The sequence below is a fragment of the Grus americana genome, chromosome 2, assembly GCF_028858705.1.
Source record: "Grus americana isolate bGruAme1 chromosome 2, bGruAme1.mat, whole genome shotgun sequence".
Classification (NCBI taxonomy): domain Eukaryota; kingdom Metazoa; phylum Chordata; class Aves; order Gruiformes; family Gruidae; genus Grus; species Grus americana.
This window is the reverse complement of record NC_072853.1, coordinates 128,293,017-128,306,172: the sequence shown is the minus strand read 5'-3', so window position 1 is coordinate 128,306,172 and position 13,156 is coordinate 128,293,017. Positions and strand designations below refer to the sequence as shown.

Here is a 13,156-nt window from a genome sequence, read left to right as displayed (position 1 = left end):
CTTTGTCCCCTGCTGCAAGAGATCTAATCTATTCAGGGGAAGATAATTGCAGAGCTCTTGAGACAGAAGGAAAAAAAAAGGAAGAAAGCAAGCACTGCTCCATCTCACCACTGTTGTGCGCCTCCAGCTGCGAGGCAGAGTTGACAGCGACTTTGCATAGTGAACAGTACAGCAGTCTTTTTGCTTTTTCTTCCTCAGTCTCAGCGGAAGGGCATGTGGTGCTGCTAGTGGCTGTCGTGGGGATTTTCTCCACTTTAGAGGTGATCTCAGTTGTCATAACACTGCTCTTCCGGATTTCCACGGTTGTCGTCGTTGATATTGCTGGTGTCCCTGCGGTAACGTCTGTGGGCAAAAAGAGGAGATGGAAGGAAACAAAAACAAACAAAAAAAAAAAGGTTGTGACCTTTGGCATTTGCTTCTTTGCATCCTAATGCACAGAGAGCCAGATCGTGCTGGTGATGGCTTGACTAATGGTAATGAACTAAATCTGACCTTATTCTTTGTATTTTCTGTGGTTACAAAACACAGTACTCCCATGTATCGAAATGCCACGCATTCTGTCTCCTGCACTCTGCTAACACCCAGTAAATACAGAATTCATAAACTGAAAAGACAGGTCATTAAAACTGTACTGTACGACAGAAAACTGTACTGTACAACAGTTGCACAGTACAGTTTTACAGGACCACTAAAAGAGGTCCTGTAAATTACCAGTACAATAGGAAGTTAAAATTTATACGCAGCACTTCAGATGCATTAACTGCCATAGTACCGTATAAAACTTACGCTGATTGAGTAGCCAAGCTAAAGTTTTAACATTTTGTACTAATACAATTAAAATTAAAATAATTGTCTGTTCTTGATATCTGATTAAAAAAACCCCAGCATTACATTGATTCTTCACTTGATATTAGCCAAAACTAATATTAAATGAATGAAGGTAATTATTAACACACAGTATACATTTATCCATAGATTATTATTATCAATTATTACATAATAACAATCATACTAATAACAGTAATTAAATATAGAGCATTCTATATCTGAGACCTACACAAACAATAGTGTTTCCATTCAGCATATCAGTGGTATGTTTGGAAGAATCATAAGCATGTTATATTCCTAAATCTATTCAGAAACCTAGTGCTTGCAGGTAAGAACTCGCGCTTTTTCCGTAGTTTTCAAATCCAAGAGAGAGAAAATACACAATGATATTGTGGTTTGAATAATATATACATGACGTTTGGATACGGCAGTATCGTTTGGTAGTTAAGTACTCAGCAGCGTAGTGGACAGTAAGATCCAGCACTGAGCCAGGGGAGAAGACGGCAAGTAAGGGACAGGAGAAGGGGAGAAGGGACAGGAGCTGTTCTGCCTTTGCAGTGTTCTATTTTCTCGTATTAAGCTTCCCCCCTAAGAAATCTCAGTTACTTTACTGGAACTGGGTACTTTCCAACAGAGACAGCTCTTTTTTGTTTCATACATCCCTCGGTGTTAGTGGTGCTCTACCTGTACTTTATTCATTGCCATCTATTAGAATAGGCAAAATAAAAATTCTTTTGCTTATAGATCTCAGTATGTGCTGTGATGCAGGAGGGACACAACAAACTGATGCCACAGAGGTGTGTTTCAGATTAATACCCTATTAATGAAGAACATGCCTAATGACTTAGCAGACAACAGCAAACTGGAGCAAGCGCAAGCACACTGAGAGACATGATTCAAAACAGTTTTAAAGCATTGGAGAAACAGTCTAGAAAACTAGATGCTTTTCAGTAAAGACAATTGCAGGATTCCACACTCAGTAGGATTAATATGATCTATTAAAACAGGATGAAGAACAGCCCCAGAACCGCTTTTTGGGGAAGTTTGTTTGATTTTGGGTGGGTTGGTTGGTTTGTTTGCTTGTTTGCTTGTTTTTCAGAAAAAGCTTTCAGTAGCGGATAACAAGATGAACACGGATCTCTTGCATGATCGTGTTATGAAACAGGTCCCCACCATATTGAAAGTGCAAAGTGAAAGATTTATGAAGTGTTTTTTTCTCCTCTAATCAGCACTGGAGGTCCTGTGTCCAGCATGGGGACTGCAACGTCAAAAATTAACAATTACTTGCTTTGTTGTTAATCCAGTAGCAATACAAATGCAAACCAACAAGAGAGGTTTTGTGAGGGAGCCAAAATAAATTAGAGGTTTAGAAAACATGGACTGTGAATACGGAAGATGAAGGGTAAACACTGACAACATTTTTCATCTCTGTAGAAGGTAGCTAAAAATAAGAGAATAAACTCTTCCCCCTGATCCCTCCTAATAGGACAAGGACTATTGGATTACATCAAGAGAGCCTTAGATTAGACATCAGGAAATTCTTTCTAATATTAAAGCTTGTAAAGCCTGAGAATAGCCTACCTACAGAGATACGGAAATATTGCCTGCTGGAGGACTTGGAACTGGCTGAACAAATATCTGCAGGAGCAACCCAGGTATGATCCCCTTTCAGTCAGTGGGAATAGGACCCTTCAAGCTCTGTCAATTTTTATACATTGTGTATTTTGTAATGTTTCTACATATTCTCCCAGAGGGTTTTTAAAAATTGTTACTCACAAAACCAAGAAAGCAGAGTTTGTCATGTGAATATTCTACATATTGCCAGGCATTAAATCATATAGAAAAAAATAAGGTGCCACTCCAGGTCTAATCAAAGTTGCTTTTCTTTCCTGAGAGTGAGTCTGGGGGTGGTTATATCCTGAAGGTACTGGGGATGTCAAATACTGGTACGGAAGGAATGGCGTTACTTTGCTTGAAATTCTGTTCTTATTTATTATTTTTTACAGACCAACGATAATGTTTCAAAAGAAAAATACTATTTTGAAACATTAAACCTTTTGGGGGGAAACTGATGAGTAAACGAAGCCTTTGTAGATCTGTCCACAAAATTATACATTTAACTAGTCACTGCTTTCCCATCCCAGAGAATCTGTGTCGATGTTGGCTTTCCTTCAGTTGAAAATTATTTTCCTCAAAAGCCCACTCCCAGAAGTACACTACACTGCTTTTAAAACTTCAGTTTCTCCATCCTGGGACTACTGTACAGTGGTATGTCTAGCCAATGTACTTTTCTGGTGACAAGGTAGGCAGAGGGCAGATGGCACCAGGGAGAGGGAAGGAAAAGAGAAAGAAAACATTAACATTCTCTAAGGATTGATGGCAAGGGTGGTGCTCATTCTAATCTTGGAGGAAATTAGATATGTACATCAATCACCGTTACCAGCTTTGCAGTGGAAGGGTCAGGATTTTGCCTTAAGCAAAATATAGATCATCATTTCTTTATTTTCCATAGGAAACACTGAGGCAATGAATAATAAAAAAAGCTTAAATAACTGCAGATTTTATCTGACCTCCTATACCTATGTTGATCTAATATTTCACTACGTAATTATTTTAAAGTGAAAAGGAAATACAATCGATTATGCTAGTCCTTTTGAGGGTATTTTGATATGCATGCGTGAAAGCAGCATTGTATATAAAAATTAAACTAAAATTGGTAAATGTCATCAGCATATTCTTCAACTAACAAAAATACCAAAGTTCAGAGCATATATTCTGCTCATATACCCTTCAAAAGGTGCCCTATATTCGTACATTACATATTCCACTAATGCAAATGCATTCATGACATCCAAAAATATACAAGAAAACCATCCAAGTTCACCATCTAAAAGCCATAACACATTTAAAGATGCAAAGCTGCCCCTCTTCATATAACCTTTAGAATTATCTGCAGGAATTAAGGGGAAAACATTCTAAAAGCTGTCAAGTAAGCTTACAAAGAGGGAATTCAAATCCTCTTCTCACCAGAACTTCTAACCTAAGCAGCATGTGCCTCTGAATATATTACAGTGTTGCTGCCTGTACATAGTTCAGTGCCCTAAATACAGCATACAGCATTAAAGGTACAAGAGATTAAAAAAAAAAAAAAACAACCCCCCCCAAAAAACCCCACCACCAGAAAGGATTAGGAGGGCATTTGAATTGATGCCTTCAGGATTGAATCAGCGTTTCTTAACATTATATTATGGCAGTGCTTTAAGAACTCTTTCAATAATAAATGATCTCAAATCGAGCTGGAAATTCAGTCACAGTCAAATGGGAGATTTGTTTCTGGTGACGCAGGCTTGCAGCACTGTGCTATTTTCATACCAGTGGCCTGCAGCAAATATTCATTATTGCAACTGTCACTGGTTGGCTTTGGCATAGAAGCTGATTGCTAATATTGTATGGAACTGGACTCCAGCAGCAAAAAAAGAGAACAGTTCAGGATTCACAATAATCCATTAGTGTTCCTGATCTTAATATAGCAACAGAATAAAACTTAAAAATACAAAAAAAATTACATTAAAAACTAATCTTGCTCACTGGCAAAATCAAAGATTTATTCTAACAAGAAGATAAAGCCAGATGAAAAACATTCCGTGGGAATGGACTCCTTCGGGTACTACAGATACCATAGTTCAAGTGGAAAACTGCAAGTGTGTGATTAAGGTCCTCCTAAGTAAACAGGATTAATTTTATATCCCAGCTACAAGACTCATGAATTTTCTTTAGGCTGAAGAAACAGAAAATTACAACTCATGGTTTTTTTCTGAGTCTGTGAAAGTCTCACTCATCAGTTTCTGCTACTAAGCATACGAATTTCTTATCCTGAAACTATAAATAGAGCCACAGAGAGAAAAGTGCTCTGACTTCAAACAAATTCAACTATTTATGAGCGTGTTTTTCCTTCCGCTATCTCAAGTGGCATGCATTTAAAAATATCTGATTTAGCACATACCCATGCATTCTGCTCTCATTTAAATCACACTTTGCCTTTGACATAAAAGGATGGAGCATTTGGCCCATAATGCTGTCCAGGAAAAACAAAAAAAGCCAAACCAGCCCCCCACAGAAACTAGAAAGCACGTTCTTTCTCATGACAAACAGAACTGGATATGAAATATTTCACTATACTATAAGATCTCTTAGTATTGCAAAAATGTCAGCTGGCTCGCTTATAGCAAACCTTCATCATGGCATGTTCAAAAGAGTCTCGGCATGTGATTTTCCTGCCTACTAAGAACTCGGTCCTCAGTTTCCTTGGGCTGCTTTGAAAATCGCATGTTCTGCGTCCTCTGTGGTAATTACATTCGAAGATAAGATGCAATTTCTTTTGAATCTATAAATATAACAGTGGAGTATATTAAAAACAAAGTACCAACTCAAAAATAACTGTGCAGCTGACTTTTTTCATGCTTGGCTGACTTTCTGAACTCGTGTGCTAAAACATAAGCATGTGTGCTAACACATTGGCTGGCACTGGCACTTCAGCAAAACACTTTGAGGAGCTCTGACTCAAATGTATCGCCTCCTCCTCCTTTACATGGGCAGAATACAAACTGGCATATTTTGTGGTTGGTTGATATTTGGGTCATTATAATATACTGTACAGAAAATTCTTTTGGTATCATATTATGAAAATTCTATTCACAAGACTTAGTTTTATATTCAAAACCTGGATTCAATCTATTTTTTATAGATATAGCCTTCCCAGAATGGATATCTTTTACTTGGAGAGACAGAAGTATATTTTTAGAACTTAGAAGGACCCATGTCATTTTTTTTGTAAGAAAAAACTAATTACAACAGCATGGTTTAGAGAGTTAAGTACCGTACATCATAGGGTTTTTTTGGTATAAAAGATCAAAATATCTGATTGACAGTTGTATACTTCATTACTTTATGATATTTACCTGATCTTTTACAGGATGAATACTAATTAATATACCATAATGGAAGAGTCAAGAGCACTGAAGTAATAAAGGGAATTTGAATTTTTTTTACGAACTGCCTCTTCTGATCTTGTTTTTCAAAGATGAGCTGTTCACCTGTTTTCTCTCCCTTCCCCTGTCACTGACCTGGTTTATTAGTCACTTTCTTGCTAAAGTTCCTTGTTACTTTGCTTTGTCTAGGTGTCCATCATGATTCCTTTTGATATCCAGAAAGTGAAAGGCTAAGCGTTTCTAAGGTACTGGCCAAGCTTTTCCTCAAATGTACAGAACAAGCACTACTGAGAAACAGAAGGACTGAAAACTTTCCCAGGACCAGCATGAAAACCAAATACCAGGAATTTTCTTGATTTGTAACTGGAGAAGCAATGACCTCAGTATTTTGACCAGTCCCTGTTTTTTAACACTTAAATAAATCACATTACACACAGTGTTCATCACTCAGAAACAAAGGACGAAGAAACAAGTGGCTCTACAACAAGCCGCCTCATTTTACTGCTGCCTCTGCTTCATGCTTCTCAGTGATATGCCTTGGTGGTGACCTGATGGGAGCGAGACAGAAAAAAGGACCTTTGGTGACAAAGTGTCCACAGAGAGAGCAAGAGTGAAGAAAAAGTAGCAAGCTGCAGGTATCTGCTCTGCGGATTTTTTTTCCTCCAGCTAAACTCAATTCTGCCAAGTCCTAAAAAGACCTTCTTCATTAATTAGTAGTACACAATTTTCTAACAAAATTATACCTCATTTTTACTAGCAGTTCTCTTGGTTTAAAGCACAGTTCATTAATCCTGAACAGGATTAACCGCAGAGGGATGACTACATTCCTGTTGAGGTTAATTGAACGGAGGTGGCAGCAACGGCAACAGCTGGGGGTAAAAGGCCTGTGGAAAGGGAAGGAGGAAGGTAGGGAAATGTCACGCTGTGTCTGAGTTTTGGGTTCTTGGGCAAATGTAGCTGACAAAAATGTGACTGGAAGGAAAGGAGACCATGAGGAGAAAGCATTTATTTTTCAATGTATTTTAAGCAGCTCTTGGTGACGACTGAGTTTGGGTGCGGAGCTGTCCTTTCTATCGTATGGATTTCTCCTCAGCCAGGCAGAAGAAAAACTGCTACGAGCAAAAGGGTTCCCGCACAAGGAGCTGTAGAAGAACATGTCGCTGGCTGAAGCTGCTCTTGCCATTTAATTATTTGGATTTGCGTGGTGAAAAATTCAATTTGAAACCAGGACAAAGTGTTTGTTTAAAGGGTGGCGCTCACAGTCAAGTGCAAAGAGGATTTTTGCAGATTGTGGTCTCAGCAGCCCTGCTAAAATAACAGATTTGCTATTTTGACTCTAACTTGAAGGTTATACATAAGGAAGGGTGTTAGATTTCATTTCAATAGTTACGTTTTTCTTTTGGAGGCTGCAATGTAAAACGTTGCTTTTAAGATAAGGAATAAAAGATGCATATGGTGGTTTGATCACATATATAGGACAGCTGTATTATCCTATACATAGGTCTCTCATGCTTGGCAACATTAAAGACTACGCTGGCAAACTGCCACCAGTTTTACATCTGCACATGCTTCAGTATGCATTTCCCAACTTTTAAGTAAAAGCAAACACAGTCCAAAATATATGTCCACAGCAGTCCCCATCCGTACTATTAAACTCCCTTATCCTCCAAAACAGGTCAGCTGCACATGAACTGCCTGTTGCTCCTTGGCTCGTATCAACTCCAGACTCTGCCCAGGGATACCTGGGAGATTTAGCTTTGGCCAGAAGTCACCCAGAGACAGCTATAGCACTGGAAATGAATGGGTGGTTGTGTTCCTGTATTCAGGAACATCCTTGGCACTGTGTGAATCACTAGTGTAGACAGTAGTCCAAAACACTATTTAAAAATAAGCCCTGCCTCACCCCCAAGGTCTAGGTGATATGAATTATACCTAGTCAGTACTGGAGGCAGTACTTCCCCACGGAGAATTTAGGGAGCAACTTTTGTCTGTGTCACTAACAGCAACGGCTTCGAGGTATTGCCTCCCCACCAAACACCCGTTAGGGCTTTAACTCAAGCCACGTACGTGGAAGAACCAGTATGTAATTATGATTGAGTCTCTGCGTGCCAATCCTGCTGCCCCGACGTGCCTACCCTGCGGACACGGGGAAGGAAGCAGCATCCATCTCTTTCACCTTGCACTCTCAGCTGTAGTGAGGGACGTCAGCTTTGAAAGGAGCTCTCCTGAACCCTCTTTAACTGAGACATAGAGCAGACACAGTCCAGGCTATACACTACTGGAGACTGAGAAGTGTTTTTCACAAAACAAGCATGCTGGCAAAGCCTATTTAAAACTTGATATCAAAAACAATTTACTGTGGAATCTCTCCCCCAGTAATCTGCCACCAAAAACAAAGCGCAGAGAAGCATTAATCACTGGCAGAAGGAGAGAAAATACATTGCTTTCATTAATCAAATGGAACAAGGAAAGAATGAGTGAACTGCACTGCAGATTGTATAGGATTGCTCTGCATTTTAAGCAGGGAGTTGATTTTTTTTTTTTTTTCATTTTAAGCAAGTTGAATGTCTTCTTTAAAACCTCTATCTAAACTTTAAGTTTCAAAACAGATTTAGTCCTAGAACCTGGAAGTAAATTAAAATAACTGGAATCCAACTCAGAATTTCTGAGAACTCTGACTTCTGACTGCCCTCATAAGTGTAATACCTCATGGCATTCTCCTGTTTTGAATCCAGGAATAATTAAAGCTATTCCCTTTACAGCAGCTTACTTCCTTTACTGGAGAGCATTGAGCTAGTAAATCTGGGTTTGGCAATAAACTAATGTTGTGTCTAATACAGGAATTGCCAGAAGCTGTACAAGCATCTGTTGTAACTGTATAACTTTTTTTCAGTGGAGTGGAGGCAGGGAGAGCAGTGAGAAGACATACATTCTTTCAGACATCTGTCTTGGAGTGCACTGTAAGTAGAGCCTGTAGCAGATGTGTTCTGTGGACTGATCAGCAATGGCTTTCATACAACCACCTGCTCTTCCACAAGTAGTTGAGATACTAACTGCCCAAATTTTGGAGGAACAAATTTCACAAGGAATTGATGGGAGAACAGAACAGGAGATGGTAGTGTTACTATCCTTAGTCTTTAGAGTAAATAAGTGTTTTGACTTTTCTGCTATCTCGTTTAGATTTTCTGTAGTCCTCTTCAGTCCAATGCTTCTACAAGGAATTTTTCCTTTGGCTGATCACATACTGTTGGTAACATGTTTCATAAATTGACAGGCACATCCCAAGAGTAACACCTGAGTGAGTGCCAGGGACAGGAAATCTCTTGCAGTTTTCAGAGAGTCTGTGAAAAGATCATTTAGTACTCACAGCTGCAGTTACTATGACCATCTATTTAACTTGCTGTTACATCTCCAGCAGGTTCCATCACCTAAAATAAATGTTTCTACTATTGCCTGCATCCCCTCTACTCCTTCCGCTCTCCAGCCCACCACAGGTCGCTTCTGGGCTAGGACTGAAACAAAGGGCTTATGAAACACCGTGTCATCACTGCAGTTAAAGACCTTGAACGATGTTTACAGAGAGCTGCACAGACAATCCAGACCAGCAATTTCTAAATAACTTGCTGTCATCGTAGTTCTTGGCATGATTTAGGGGTTTTGTTTTGCTTTTTTCTTACTTTTTTTTTTTCAAAACAAAACCATTATTTTGTGCAACACTATCAGCCTCTGTTGGCTATCACGTGTCAGTCTTTCCTCTACCTTCAGGCAGCCTGCTACCAACTGAACTGTTAGTTTAATTGCATTAGTTGGCAGAAGAAACATGTTAAGTAAAACAGAGTGAGGTTGGATGGACGGCTCTGGGATTAGGCAAAGAGCGAGAGAAACCTGTCTACTTCGGTAATTTAGTGAGTACCCTCTCATCAAATTTTCTCTTTATCAGAAAAGTCTGAATCAACCCTTTTCCTCTCATCCTGCCCAATACCTGGCACCATCCACACATACCCAGCAAAGACGTTATCAGTGCTTTGCTGTTTGGGATATTTATCTAGTCAGTACCATAATTTTAGCAGGCAAGCTTTCCACAGAAGCAAAATAGAAGAAGAGATGCTTTCTTAGCCCAAAGGTGTTCTTCTGATGAATCACATAAAGACTTTTACACACAAGGGAAACAGTGAAAATCACAAATACATTTCATAATGGTACCAAACATAGATATCATTCCTAGTTTCAAAGCTTATAGAACCAAATACATTATTTGATTTAACCAATTACACATAAACCAATGATGGGTTTGTATTTTAGGACACCAAGCTAGCAGAATAGACCTTAATAAGGAAATTAGTCCTCTTAGTTTGCAGTGACAGAAGAAGACAGCAGCTCCATATTAATGAAAATTAGCATCAAAATGGCAGTGCAAGACTAGTTTTAGCAAACATTTGCAGGATCTCAGATGAGGTGTTTAATTCTTGCTATGCTTTGGCCTCCTCTTATACATTCTCTCATAAGGCTGATATTAAAGGCCTGTGTTATTTGGAAAACTAAAAGTGGCATACATTAATACTTTCAGTGACATAGTTAATTTGTTGGACGGTTTTGTCCAATACTTGCCAAGACAAAAGTTCCTTCATGTTGAGTGAAGGTAGCTACGTTGTAAGCGATGTGATTCTTAGGCAATTAGTCGTAGGTGAAGTGAGAGCTGCAGTCTGTTCAGAAGAAATGTCATGGAGGGACATTTGAAGAAAACAGCCCTATGCAACAGGAGCAGGGCTGCTAATAATTGCAAACTGTTTGTGCTAGTTCTGTAACGGTCGGTCTTTTCACATTTTGTTTTCCAGTAGGGGGGAATATTAATGAACATAATTACCGTTTTTTATTAATTTCTTTGGTAGACCCAAATTGTCATTCTCGACATGTGCCACATTTTCCTTTGTATGCGGTTCTTTCCCTAACAACATAACACAGTAGCAACAAAAGTGGTTTCAGCTTCCCTTCTAAATGTGGCTGCAAATACTACACCACTTACAAGATCATACCCTAGCTCCCTCTGTTAAATTTTTTTCCTTTCTTGTACATGACAGTTATTCAGACATCACTAGATCTGACATCATTCTGACCCAACATTAGCCCTTAGAAAAGAGAAAGAAAACAAAAGTTCTCTTCAGGAGCATAATATGTATACTGCCGGTTCCTTAGTTTTCGTTCTGTCTTATCTCTCTCCCATGTACACTATAACAGAGAAAAATATGTGAATAAGAGCCCATGAAAGTACCAATACAAGCCCAGATATTTGAAGGTTGCCCTCATTTGCAGCTATTTTATGAATAACTGAATGTGGTTTTCATATTCACGTTTACACGGTGTCTAGGTGAATAGGTGCAATTTGCCTGATTTAGCAGCCTTTCAGCCAAATAATTATTTGTTAATGAACATGCAAGTTTGAAGTATCACACATCTGCAACAGTCAGATCACCACTCCACAGCCACACTTTCACTCAGCTTAGTATCACTGATTTTTCTTTAAAATCCACTTTTCCTTCATAAAAAGTAACATTTTAGCACTTCTAAAGTGCCATCAGATCTTATCGCAACAATGCCAGTTCAAAGACCTACTGAGGAGCAGAATACACAGAGAATGGGGAACAACAGTAGCAACTGGAGCATACAATTAAAAACAATAATCCAGAATAATTCTGTGTAAAGTCTGGGGGATTGCTGGAGGCTGGGTTTATTTATGATGAAGAGTGTATTCTATCTCCTCTTGCTTACTCCTCCTTATTAGCTAGCAAATAATAACATTACGATTAAGTTTTTCGAATTTTTCAGGGGAAACCTGCTGTACTTGAAAAAAATAGTTATTTAGATGAAAAAGATGGAATTAAGAGCCTAATTCTTTGTATTAGCTTTCAAAAATCTTGGAAAGCGGTTGTAGTATGACTACATTAGTAGAATAACAGCAGCTGCAACAACATACTTCTGAACACCCTTCAGCTTCTGTATCATCCAGTACAAGAGCATTTATGCATCTCTTTAGCACTGATATACTACATTAGATGTGTTCTCAGGATCCTAAGGTTGCTACGATAGGATACAAACAAAATTACAAATGGGTTTACTTAAGATCACTTTGCATCACACAGCATTTTAGGAAACGCAGCAGAGATTGTAAAAGGTGACAGCACTGCTCTTCTGAAACAAAACTTCAAATATGCCAGTCCCTGAAGTGGCAACACACACTATGAAATGCAGGTTTCGGCCTTTTAGATAATTTCAGTGTTTTCCTTTATGAAAACTAGAAATGATTAATTCACAATGTAAAGAATTTGGCCAACACCTATACAAATACAACACTTACACAAATCCGTACATAACGCTTATGCATTGTCCATTTGGCAGGCAGGTAGAGAGCTTGCTTAGCTCTCCTTCAGAAAACCTGCATCACTTGTGACCTTGTAAGCCAATTGATTATAGTGCTACTTTAGCTACAGTCTTAAGAGATATATCTATACAGATCTTTTAAATTTTATTTTTTGAGTGGGAGCGAAAGACTGTAAATTGATCAGAAAAGAGAATACTGGTTCCTCTCTCTCAAAGCCTCCGAACTGTAGATCAAGTGAATCTACAGATCATTGGATGTCTTGATCCATGACCATGAGAAAAATTTATATGCTTGTACAACTGTAAGATTCTTTGGTGAAAAGAAATTTTTTGGAAAACAACAAGGTGGGAAAAATGCCTGAAGCAACAAATCCAGGCTTCCACTTCCCAATGAAACCATTAGCAATAACCTTGCTGCCTCCCTCCTCTTCAAAGGGCTACACATTACCTCCCCTCCCTCACAAATTAAAAAATGTGAAATTAGCATGAAAATAACTATACTAGTGCAACCAAAATATATCATATTTACAATATACAACATTAACACAAATGTTTTACCAGCAATTCGGGAAACTGAAAGGCTTTGATGCATTTGGTTTCAAAGTAAGCCTTCCACCAGTTTTCCCAGAAAGCTACTGTACTGTGCTTCCCAAGTCTATTTGCTATATAGCACACAAATAGCTGATCTCTTGCATGTCCAGGTAATAGTGAAAGCAAGATTTGTAATGGCTGCGGATTGCTTACACATACATAGAACAGAAGACACTTCTGTCTTTCATTTCCTTGACAGAAAATCGCATTGGATAAACACTCCTCCTAAGTATCTTATCTACTTCTCCTAAAATGAATTGTGGTGACGGAAAATAGCTGAAGATCGGGGTAGACATGACTGAACTTGTTCAATCTGGAAAGCGTGCTTTGTACCACCAGTAAAATTCTGCAGGAACAGAGAGTCCGTAAGTCAA

At 38.7% G+C, this 13,156-nt stretch overlaps 1 protein-coding gene across 3 annotated transcripts in view; it reads right to left on the bottom strand.

Moving 5' to 3' along the window:
* ZNF385D (zinc finger protein 385D) overlaps window positions 1–13,156 on the bottom strand; it is a 431,668-nt gene that overhangs the window by 12,435 nt on the left and 406,077 nt on the right. For all 3 annotated transcript variants that reach the window (XM_054817423.1, XM_054817424.1, XM_054817425.1), the window contains one exon: window positions 109–342. In XM_054817423.1, coding sequence (XP_054673398.1) covers window positions 109–342 — 234 coding nt within the window. The remainder of the gene's footprint in view (window positions 1–108; window positions 343–13,156) is intronic.